Source organism: Hypanus sabinus, chromosome 10 (genome assembly GCF_030144855.1).
Source record: "Hypanus sabinus isolate sHypSab1 chromosome 10, sHypSab1.hap1, whole genome shotgun sequence".
NCBI lineage: Eukaryota > Metazoa > Chordata > Chondrichthyes > Myliobatiformes > Dasyatidae > Hypanus > Hypanus sabinus.
In genome coordinates this window covers 109,654,745-109,667,060 of record NC_082715.1, presented here as the reverse complement: position 1 = coordinate 109,667,060, position 12,316 = coordinate 109,654,745, and the positions used below count along the sequence as shown (strand labels likewise).

The 12,316-nt window shown below is 39.2% G+C and overlaps 1 protein-coding gene across 5 annotated transcripts in view; it reads left to right on the top strand.

The window, feature by feature from the left end:
- znf318 (zinc finger protein 318) overlaps positions 1–11,961 on the top strand; it is a 114,161-nt gene extending 102,200 nt beyond the window's left edge. For all 5 annotated transcript variants that reach the window (XM_059982589.1, XM_059982587.1, XM_059982591.1 and 2 more), the window contains 4 exons: positions 473–664; positions 2,044–2,143; positions 6,739–6,857; positions 8,029–11,961. In XM_059982589.1, the coding sequence (XP_059838572.1) occupies positions 473–664; positions 2,044–2,143; positions 6,739–6,857; positions 8,029–11,421 (3,804 nt within the window). In that variant the 3' untranslated portion in view covers positions 11,422–11,961. The remainder of the gene's footprint in view (positions 1–472; positions 665–2,043; positions 2,144–6,738; positions 6,858–8,028) is intronic.
- Positions 11,962–12,316: the final 355 nt, after the last annotated feature.

The window sequence follows — 12,316 nt, the reverse complement described above, 5'->3', positions numbered from 1 at the left end:
CTTGTCAAACTACTGAATTGTTGGACCAATATAAAGGATGTCATAATAGGATATTTTGAAAGTAATTTGTTTGTAATTGCAAGATGCATTATTGGCACTTCATTATTTTTTTTCTTCCATTTGGTTTCATCTCCTGCCACAATGATTCCTTGTTTCTCTGAGCATACGGGAATCTATTGCCAGAACTTTTAAAAGTAATCATCAGTGAGGAGCTAGCTTGAACCCCTCTCTGTTTAGAGCATCCTGGTTTCCTCCCCTCATTGTTACCTTTGATATTGACATCTGGAATTAAACATGCAGTCCTGTATTCTTCCTTCTGTTCAATTATGTAGACCCTAACTGCAAATATATTCATTTTGTTGGAAGTCACATTATTATCCTATCATGACAGCCTTTTACATGGTAAATTTGGATTTCTTTGAACTGTATATTGTGCTGTTGTATATGACCTTCTCTGTGGGTCTTAATACAGGAGATTTCAACAAGAAAAGGATCTCAGAAGGAATTGGATGATACAACAGAGAAGCTCTGTGAAAGTTTCTCTGAAGCTGGGGATGTGTACGAATACTATGATGCAGGGAACCACTGGTGCAAAAACTGCAACACCATATGTGGGACACTCTTCGACTTTTTCACTCACATGCATAACAAACGGCACAGGCAGGTGCGTATACTTAGACACGGTTTTCTGATACTGCCTTCATTTAATTTGAAAAGTCACACTTCATATGCAGCACTGGCATTTGTATCATGGAAAGAACCATCATTTGTTTGGAAATGAATTTTAAGCAATTCAATAAAAGGAAAAAAAATACGCTGTTTGAAATAGGAGTTTTGAGTTTATTGTATGAGTTCAAACCGGACAGCTCTGGCAGGGTTGAGCATTTGCTCTCCAAAAAAGCAAATCAAATCTTCAAAATTTTGCAGTTAGAAATAAATAACAAGCAACACATACAACACTATTTTAACATTCTCAAGTGTGCTCAACTAAATAACCATACAAACATTGAAAATTTAGATCTGTGAGGCTGCAAAAAAGTTACTGAACAATCGGTAGTGAAATAGAATGCTGTGATGATTAGATACCACCAAAATCTAAATAATTCAGAATTTATCATGATCGTGGTCTTTTCCTGAATGTACATGAAAGTAGTGCTTGGAATAATGAATGAGAGAAGCCAAGAACCACTGAAAGCCTTGTGTTCTGAATGTGTCAGTATATTTCATGATAGGTGAATGTGAAATCAGGAATAAGAGTGAAAAGTTGAAGAAATGATGGGAGCCTCGATCTCTTAAACAATGAAATTTATCCCTGATCAAATGGAAGATTATTACTGGAATTCCATACTTGGTGTATCCTGAAATTGTTACTTGTATTTTATGAAATTGGTAACAAAAAAAAATTGAACTTCAATCACACAGTTTAGTGAGATTTGTATTAATAGCTATATTTTTTTCATGTTAAATGCAGGGTGAGAGAGGTGAGATGTCATATTCAGATTCCAGGGATAAGGATACATTTACTGACCTTTTTTCAGAAAATTAAGTCTTGGAGCTGCTTATAGTTCCTGAAATGATCATTGAGTTCTATCACATTTTGCTTATTATCTTGTGGTGTAACTTTAAAACTTGTGCAGTAGAATGAGCCTTTTTCATATGCACTTGATGTTTTCATTGACTGCCAACTCCAAGAGCAACTTGTAATCCATAACCAAACTCCTCTCAGCCAACTATGTGATAAATACCCAACCTTTTCAATAGCAGATTTTCCTCCTTGAAAGTTAATGACATCCAAACCATTTTCTTTTGTTTAAATCGGTATTAGGAGAAAAAAAAATTGTATTTTGTTGTCTTCATTGTAACATGCACCGAACCTCCTTCACAGTGATTCATGTGCACTGATAAACGACAGGAAGAAAATGGCATTTTTCTCGGCAATTGTAGTGTACTGTTATAGACTGCTTTCTATATATATTGTAATGTGCTCTATGTAAGTTGATGTACAAATCCACCATGTATCTACCTCTATCACTATGCAACTAGACGCTGGATCCCTACGATAGACCATGGTCTGCAAAGATGCTGATTGAAGATAAAAATGACTCCATTAAGCGAACTGACAAAATAGCTATGCCAGCAAAAGGTGCGTTTTATTTGTGTTTCATTACATTTTGTGATTTGTTCCAACTGCTTTAAAAGATTTACTTTAAAGGAGAAGGGTAATTGAAGAATTGAACTGTTTTATAGTTGCTATGCAGAAACATAAACAACCCTTTTGCATGCCTTTCATATAGGAAGTTGTGACATGAGACAGCAGCAAATGTTATTCTGAAACAAGTCTTCAACCATTGTCCATTTTTCCTTCCCAGTTCTTGAAATTCCTATTGTAGAATTTCTTTTCACAACCTGTGAATGGCATAGTGTCAGTTTCTGAAACTTACTAATTCAGGATCTAGATGTTAGTAAATTTATCAGCAGTCTCAAATTATCCCTTGAATTGAGATGCTTGCTTGACCATCTCATGGCATTTAAGGATCAACTTGTAATGGCCTGGAATCACTTACAGTTGTTTATAAGCCAGATGAGATAAGCACAGTAGATTTCTTCCCTAAGGGACATTAATAAACCAAGTTGCAACTGTCTGGTAGTGTCATGGTATCAATGAATGTTGCCAGCTTTTTAGTATACTAACTACAGTGCAGATAAAAAGAAATTCTCTGACTCAGCAACATTTTGGCGTATAAACAGAGGACAAGGGCATAAGTACAGGGCCCCGGTGGAGGACTTTGTCAAATGGTGCAGGCTGAATCATCTGTAGCTCAACATTACTAAGACAAAATAACTTTTATTAATAGACTAAAACCACTGCACTGCTCCAAAGGGAGCTATGAGGTCATTCTTGCCCTTTGCCATTGGGCTCTGTAATGAGTCAACCTATAGCTGGAGAAGTGATGACCTCCCTCTTGGTAGACAGTTTGTGGTAACTTTTTTTTATTCTTTCTACTTCTCTTCTAATATTTATGTCTGTATACTTGCACTGCTGCAGTGACACTGTAATTTCCTTTGGGACCAATAAAGTATCTATATTCCCCAACCTCCCCAGAAGCTTTCGCGTTTCATTGTTTTACAACATTGAATCACACTGGATTTAATTTGGCTTTTTTGACACTGATTGACAGAAAAGACTCTTTTGTGTCAAAGTGAAAACAAATTTATTACAATAATTAAACACAAACCAATTCATTGCATAATTACTCACCCCTTCAGCTAGTATTTAATAAATGCACCTTTGGCAGCAATTTCAGGCTTGAATCTGTATGAATAAGTAGGTTCCTATCAGCTTTGTACATCTGGACACTATGATTTTTTCCCCCCATTCTTTACAAAGCTGCTCAAGCTCTGCCGGATTGCATGGGGATCATGAGTGAACAGCCCTTTTCAATTCTGGCCACAAGTTCTCAGTTGGATTGAGGTCTGGACTCTGGCTTGGATATTCTAGGACATGAAATTTGTTTTTAAACCATTCCTTGTGTAGCTTAAATTTTATTCTTGGAGACATTATCTTGCTAGAAAATAAATCTCCCAGGTCACAGTTCTCTTGCAGACTGCTTCAGGTATTCCTCCAGGATTTCCCTGTATTTTACTGCATTCATTTTATCCTCTACCTTCTTAAGGCTTCCAGGGCCTGCTGCAGTGATGCATCCCTACAGCATGCTTCATGGTAGGGATGGTGTGTTTTTGATGATGTGCATTGTTTGGCTTATGTCAAATGTAACATTTAGTCTGATAGCTAAAAAGTTTAATTTTGGTTTCTTAAGACTGTAGAACCCAGCTGATTCCAGAGTCTCCCACAAGCCTTCTGGCAAATTATAGCTAAGATTTCATGTGAGTTCCCCACCCTCACCCCCCCCCCCCCCAACAGTGGCTTTCTCTTTTGCCACTCACCCATAGAGCTGCGACTGGTGAAGTACCTGGACAACAGTTGTATGCACGATCTCCCATCTCAGCTACTGAAGCTTGTAACTCCTCCAGAGTTGTCATACATTGCTGGGTGCCCCCTCCCAACTAGTCCCCTTCTTATACGGTCACTCCGTTTTTGACAACAGTCATCTCTAGGCAGATTTACAGGTGTGCCATATTCTTTCCATTTCTTAATGATTGACTTGACTGTACTCCAAGGGATATTCATTGACTTGGAAATTTCCTTGTATCCATCTCCTGACTTGTGCTTTTCAATAACCTTTTCATGGAGTTGCTTGGAGTGTTATTTTGTCTTCATAGTGTAGTTTTTGCCAGGTCCAACACACCAGCAGTTGGACCTTCCAGATCCAGGCGTATGTTAACTGCAGTCAATTGAAACACCTTGACTGCACACAGGTGATCTCCATTTAATTATGTGACTCTAAAACCAAGTGGCTGCATCAGTGATGATTTGGCATGTCATATTAAAGGAGTTAACTACTTATTTAAACAATTATTTGATGATTTATATTTGAAATTAATTTAGATGACTTTGGAGAGATCTGTTTTCACTTTGATACGAAAGTCCTTTTCTGTTGATCAGTGTAAAAAAAACAAATTAAATCCACCGTGATTCAATGGTGTAAAACAATAAAACATGAAAACTTCCAAGGGAAGGAGATGAATACCTTTTATAGATGCTGCATATTTATTAAATAAACTAAATTTAAATTTCCCATTTCTAATGTGCTTTGAATTTGTATGTCCAGATCATGAGTCTGATTCTCCTAGTTTGTTATAGGGTAGTTTGATTTAGGATGGGAACTGATCCGATGAGTTGCTGAACGTTTGGTATAGTTGCAAGAAGTAAGTATGTGAATCCTTTACAATTACTTGGTTTTCTGCATTAATTACACAAAAAATATGATCTCATCTTCATCTGTCACAGTAGACAACCACGATCTACTTAAACTAATAACAGACAATTGTACTTTTCGTATCTTACTGAACACATTGTTGAATCATTCATTGTGCAGGCTGGTAAAAACATGTGTACCCTTGTATTTAATAACTGGTAGAACCTCCTTTAGCAGTCAAAATCCTCACCAAATTTTTCCTGATCAGACTTGGACAATGGGAGAGAGGAATTTTAGACCATTCCTCCATACAAAACTGTTTCAGTTCATCAATATTTCTGAGATGCTTTGCATGAACAGCCTTCAGGTCATGCCACAGCATCTCAATTGGGTTAAGGTCTAGTCTCAGACTTGGCCATTCCAAAACATGAGTTTTCTTCTTTTTAAACCATTCTAATGATTTATTCATGTGTTTTGGTTCATTGTCTTGTTGCATAATCCAACTTCTGTTATGCTTCAGGTGACAGACATTCTCCTGTATAACGTCTTGATAACAGTTTTGAATTGTTCCCTCAACAATTGCAAGCTCTCCAGGCCCTGAGGCAGCAAAGCAGCCCAAAACCATAATGCTCCTTCCACCATGCTTCACAGTTGGGATGAGGTTTTGGTGTCATTGTGCCCTTTTCCTTACAAACATAGCGGTGTGCATTTCTGCCAATGAAGTTCAACTTTTGTCTCCTCAGTCCACAGAACATTGTCCCAGAAGCATTGTAAAACATCCAGGTGGTCTTTTGCAAACTTGAGGCATGCGGCAATGTTTTTTTTGGAGAGTAGTGTTTTCTTCCGTGGAGTCCTTCCATGAACACCATTCTTGTTCAGTGTGTTTCTTATCGTGGACACATGAACAGAGTCTTCAGCAAGTTCTAGAGATTTCTGCAGGTCTTTTGCTGTTCCTTTGGGTTCTTTTACACCTCCAGCATTGCACATTATGTTTCTTAATATGATCTTTGCAGGATGCCCATTCCTAGGGAGAGTAGCAACAGTACTGAACTTCCTCCATTTGTAGATAGTTTCCCTTACTGTGGACTGATGGAATTCTCAGGTCTTTAGAAATGCTTTTGTAGCCTTTTCCAGCTTCATGCATCTTCACAATTCTTCCAAGGTCCTCTGAAAGTTGTTTTGATCGAGGCATGGTGCATAAAACCAGATCTTTTTTGGGAAAAAGCAGGCTCTGTCAGTAACCTAACTTAGTGTATCTTTTTTTATATAGGGCAGGAGGCCTCTACAACCCACACCTTCAATCTCACTGATTGGAACACCTGACTCCAAATTGCTTTTGTAGAAGGCATTACCCCAGAGATTCATACACTTTTTGAACCTAGACTGCAATTGTTTAAATGGTATACTCAATGAGTACTATTGTGTGTTATTAGTTGAGGCTGATTGTGACTTGGATGAAGATCAGACCACATTTTATGAATAATTAATGCAGAAAACTAGGTAATTGCAAAGGGTTCACAAACTGTTTTGCAACTGTGTGTAAGGGTCGCTTTTGTTGGCTATGGCATCCTTTGTGTTAAACTGTGAAAATTTCTCATCACCATTCCCTCAAAGACCAGCACACCAGCAGATAAATATCTGTAATATTCATTTTCAACTTGGTCAATTAACACTCTTGTTGAACTAGACACCCCGAAGTCACTCATCTAACAAATATTCATTTGCTTTCAGAAAGGTCTAGTGGAAATTAAGACGTAAACACTTTAATCAGGGTATTTACCCAAGTTAAGATGTGTACAGGTAGAATGAGGTAAACATTCCTAACAGATGCATTGACTGCATGAGAATAAAGATTTTAAGGTACTTATTGAATTGAATCTTTTCTATATTTTCTCATGTGATTGTCAATGTCTTTTCTCAGGTTCAGAGTTTCTGATGCCAGTCACTGGATTTTACTGCCAGCTCTGTGAGAAGTTCTATGGAGATCAGATTTGTGCTGAAGATCATGTCAAATCACATGCTCATAATGATAAGTATAAGGTTAGGAAGAAAAATTATTAAGCATTTCCACAGAATGGAACATAATGTACTAATTATGTGTCGAATTGTATAAAATATAGCACATGCCCAGTTGGGTAGATGTGCACTGTCACAAGCCTTCATCTCCATAGCATACACTTCACATCGTCACTGACTTGTAATTCTACATTATAACAATGGCCATACTCTCAACGTAATTCACTGACTCGTAGTGTGTTAAGAGTACCTGAAGTGACAAAAGTGCTTTACAATTACAATTTTTTAATCAATTAGGTTTATTTTTCAGAAATTTTTTTTGCAGAACTTTTTGTGAAATATCTTTTGTTTGAATCTTAATTTTAAAAAAATAGTGAAGTATTTCATCTGGGGTTTGAACTTGAGCTTAAAGTTCAAGCTTATAACTGTTCCCCCAAACATTTATAAGAAGGTAGGGGGACCTACTTGGGTCTCTGGGGCACTGAGTCTGGCTGTGGCTCAGAAGGGGAGAGAGGTGCAGTTGTGATGAGGAATTCCATAGTTAGAGGAACAGACTGGAGATTTTAGTGATGTGAAAGATATACTCAGAAGATATTTTGCCCCAGTGCAAGGGATGTCTTGGATTGGGTCTGCAGTATTCCACATGGGGAGGGAGTGGTGAATAGCTGGAAGCTGTGGTACATATTGGTACTTAAAATGTGGGTTAGGAAAGGGATGTGTTCATAAAGAGAGAATATAGGGTGTAAGGTTGAAATCTGAAAAGCAGGGTCTCCGGGGTAGTAACTTCGGGATTGCTACCTGTGCTACATGCTGGGGAAGATGATTTGGCAAATGAATGTGAGGCTGCATTCAGGGACTGCATTGGTGCAGGGGAAAGGGGTTCAGATTTCTGGATCATTGGGAACATACGACCTGTACAAAAATGACTGGACTTGTGTTGTACCCTGCATATTTTTTTTCTGCTTTTTAAATTGTGGAACTGGATTCACTGAAAACCAGGAGCAGTGAACGTGGGGAAAAAAGACCTGAGTCTAGAAAAGGATTTGTTTAGCAGGAGGACTGGAGATTTGCAAACATTTTGTTGAGTTTATTAGTGTGGGTTTTGTTGATATGCAAATAATCTTAATTATTTGGAAACTGCAGTTGGTGTATATGATCTGAGGGTAACAGCATTTCTTTCTATATTTTCTGATAGGAATATTTAAATGAGAATCCTGTCTATGAACAGCGGAGAAACCTAGACCGCCAAGCTGGCTTAGTGGTGATCATGGAGACAGAACGACGGCGCCAAGGGGGGCTGAAAAGGAAAATGGATGAAGACAAGGAAGTTCAGAAACAGAAGAATTTGGAGGAAGGTGATGAGAAAAAGGCAAAACAAATGAAATTGGATGTGGATGAGTGTGAGAGTGTCACAGAGCTAGAAGAAGAAAGAAGTGACCGTTCATCTTCGCACAAGATAGAGCCCAGCAGCAAGCCTGGTATAAAATTATTGTTGAAAAAGGATGAAATTGAAGATAAGAAAGATGAAGAGCAAGGATCATCCTTTGGAAAATTTAGCTGGAAGAAATCTGAGAAAGAGGAAGAGAAAAGTAGTTTGTTGGGAACAAAGGAGGAACATGCTGAAGGCAGCAAAGAGAAAGATGATGGCAAGGGGCAGGGGGCGAAGTCTGCTGCTAAAACTATTGAAATCAAACTCTCGGGAAAGACTCTTATTGCTCATACCAGCCCTTGGGTACCATTTACCTCAGTGTCTACCACCACTCAGGCGAAAATCAGGCCTAATCTTCCAGTTGCTAATGTACCACAGAGGAAAGGTAGCATCACAACTGTCAATAAGCCTGCACCTTTGGATACATTTCTCTCTATTCGGTCTTCAGGAGCTTCTAACAAACCACTACCTGTGGTTAAGTCTGGAATGTTGCTGGCTCCTGAAGTGATCTCCAGAGCCTTTGGTGGTGAAGAAGTAACGTTAAAAGGAAGTGTTCTCGATGTACACAGGGAACCAGATCCTTTAGCTGAAGAACCAGCCCCTGGTGTCTCTGAATGTGAGCAAACTATTTTGGCTATTCCAGTTCGCCCACCACCCATTTCTCTCAGTGACTCCAGTAAGAAAATGGAGAAGCCCAAAAGTTGTCTGGCTGCTGCAAATGCTAAAGATTTGTACGGCATTTACTACAGTAGCTCAGGGAAGAGCCCAGCAGATTGCAGACTTGGTAGCAGTGCGCAAAATACCAAATTGGTCCATGGTACTCTGAAGTCAGTGCCAAGTTATGTCAAAATTGGGGATGTAAGCTCTTCCAAAGAGCTGGTGCCTTCAGAAAACACAGCTTTGGGCATTCCTAAAGCTGTAGCCACAGTTAAGTTAAATATAACGGAAACAGATGAACAAACTGGAAGTCATTGCATACCTGATGTACAAAGTACACTGCTTTGTGAAGATGACATTTTAAGTAACTCTGTAACAGAACTTCAGAATAAAAGTGATGAGGAGACCATTGTTCAGCATGACGTCTCTGCTAAGAAGGTGGTGATGGGCACTGTAGATCAAGGTGGCAACAACTTCACGATCCTTAATTTAGCAGAAGATATTAAAGAACTGGATAACTCTGCTCTACGGACCATGGTTGAACAGCCTCCACAGTGTGATGGAACTAAAGAGGTTGAGAACGTGGATTTGCATTCTCCCATTTTAAAGGCCAGTGTTGAACAATCTCAAAGTATCAACAACGTAGTTGAACATGTTGAGGAGATGGGTGCAGAAGAATGTCAGGAATCTGATTTAAGCACTTCAAATACATTAGAAGTAAAAAGCATGGAGCTGATTGAGGAACAGTTGCAGACAACTGAAACGTATCGATGTGGCCTCACTGGGAGAGAAGCAGATGTTGCTTCAACTGTGAGAGTAGCCAATACTTTATCTGATGGCCAAAGCATCTCCAATGTAGCAGAGCAAGTTGGAGATGAAGTGGGTTCCTTGGGTCGCGCCGTAAAGTGTCCAAACCAGTGTGATGCTAATTTAAATTTTCCTGTTCCAACAAAAGAGGACCAAGATCTGAAAATGGATCTCGAAGTGTCAGATAGCACAACAGATTCTCGAAGGAAGCCAGTTGAAGTTAAGGTTGAAGAAATGGATTCCTCTGAGTTAGAATTTTCTGCAGACCAATCAGAGGAACATTATACTGGGCCAATCCTCTCTCAACCAGCAGATGATGTGAAGATGGATGTCCCTGTTTTGGACAGCACTGGAGATCAACTTGAACAGAGTGAGACAGGCATAAATTTCTCTAAGCCAGTAGATGAAGATACAGATGTGAAGCCGGGTCCCTTTGCTTTAAACAATGCTAATAAACAACCAAACAGATGTGATCCTGTCCTGAGCTTTTCTAAGCCAATAGAGGAAGTTAAGGATGTGAAAGTAGCTACCCCTGTTTTGGACACAACTGTAGATCACCTGGAGCAGTGTGATATTAGCATAAGCTTTTCTGATCGAGTGGATGAGGTTAAGGATGTGGAAGTAAGTGTCCCTGTTTTAGACAGCACAGCAGATCAGCTGGGACAGTGTGATACTGCCCTGAGTTACTCTGATGCAATGGATGACATTAAGGGTATGGAAGTGGGTGCTCTTGTGTCAGACAGGACAGCAAATTTGCCAGTGCACTGTGAAGTTGGAATAAAGTTTTCTGAACCAATGGATGAAGTTGAGGATATAAAAGTGGATGCTTATATACTAGAAAACAATGCAGAGCCCCACACTGATGCTGACTTCAGCATTCTCAATCCAGTGGGCGAGGCGGGAGATCTGGAAGTTAATGCTCCATTGTTACATAGCACTGTGGAGCAGCAGCAACATCTTGATGAAGTGGAGCAGGTGAGGGCTGAAGGAGAAGATGGTAATAGTGAGAAACTAATTAGAAGTGGTCAAATGTGTAGTTCATTTCAGACAGATCTGTGTCCAATCCTGGATCAGCAGGAAGCATTACGAATTAAATCCTGTAGTGATGCTGAGGTGGGCACACATCTTACGGAGGAACGAGATACAAGTGTGAGTAGTTCATTACAGACTGAACAGGTTGGTAAAAGTGAACAAAGAGTTATTAATCCAGAAGAACAGTGTAAAAATAAAAGCAGATCACAGCAGCCTAAGCTGAAGACTGAGTTAAGAGCCTCTGATAGACAACCAGATCAGGATGAGAGCAGTTCTCCTGAACATTTAAAGAGTAGTGATGTAATTAATATTCTAGATGAAACCAAATGTACGGGTGAAAGAGAGGTGAGCACTCTCAACTCTGCAGTACAGACAGCAGATTCCTCAGGGCAGCTTCCCCTTCAGAATATTAATGTGAGCTCATCAGAAAGGGCAGGGAAGGAGAGCAGCATGCCAGTCGTCACTCAGTCAGTAGAAGTTGTGGATACTCAAGAGGAATACAAGATCACCGGCAGCTCACGCACTTCTCGGCGAGCAGCACAGGCTGGAAAGGCTACACTCTGTGTTCAGACTCCTGATAAGTCGGCTGAAAAACCTGAGTCAAATGAGCATGGTAAGCAACTACGTCGCAGGAGTGCAAGGAATCTGCGGTCCCCAAAGTAATACTGGAAAGTAGAACTGAAAGCAGAGGAGGATTATGTCTAGAACACGATGAATAACCTGTACATTATGGACAGTGAGGCACACCAAATCCTCAATGTTCTAATTTGACTATGGCCTACTCTTGTCTGCCTCTGACTATTTAAGAAAAAAGTTGTGGGTGTTTTGATTTGCTTTTGTTTTTTTTTAACATGCATGCTATAAAATTCCAGCAAATCACATTGTAAAAGTTGTGCAGCATTATAATTTTCTGTAAGGTTCATTATCTTATAACAGGCATCCTGGCACACATTCCACTTCAAAAAAAAGATAATTAAGTACACTATGTTTCTAAATCACAGCTTGACCAGTTTGAGTAGACAGAAGTCATCTTGTTGCAGTACCTGAGTTAAAGCTTTTTCAATATTTCAGTATTGTTGTCATTATTTTACTGGCCAGAAGAAATTATCTGTAACTAACAGTAAAACATTGAATGGTTTTTATGTAATTTGTAGTTCATTCTGTTTATTCGCTGGATTGTACATTAAAGGGTAATGTCAAGTCTGTGTGTCTGTCTTTTGTTTCTTTGTTTCATGATTCTACAGTGGTGTTTCCACGGAATAGATAAACTTTGCTAGTACATCTCGTTATGTGAGTGGGGAAGTGAGTTGCTAAGAGAGGACAAGAGCATGGACCAAATTTGTGATTGTTTAAACTTTTCACTTCATAAATGCTATGCTTTGTAATAATAATGTGATGCAGAAACCTTCCAATATTACAGTGTACAGAGCAATGCAGGACAGATTAACCAAAAATGGAGGAGGAATGCTCAACTTGTTCTCCTGCTTGAACACACTATCAAAGTATCACTTCACTGGCAATTTTGGTTTGATTCTGCTCTAAACTGTAATGTAAAAAA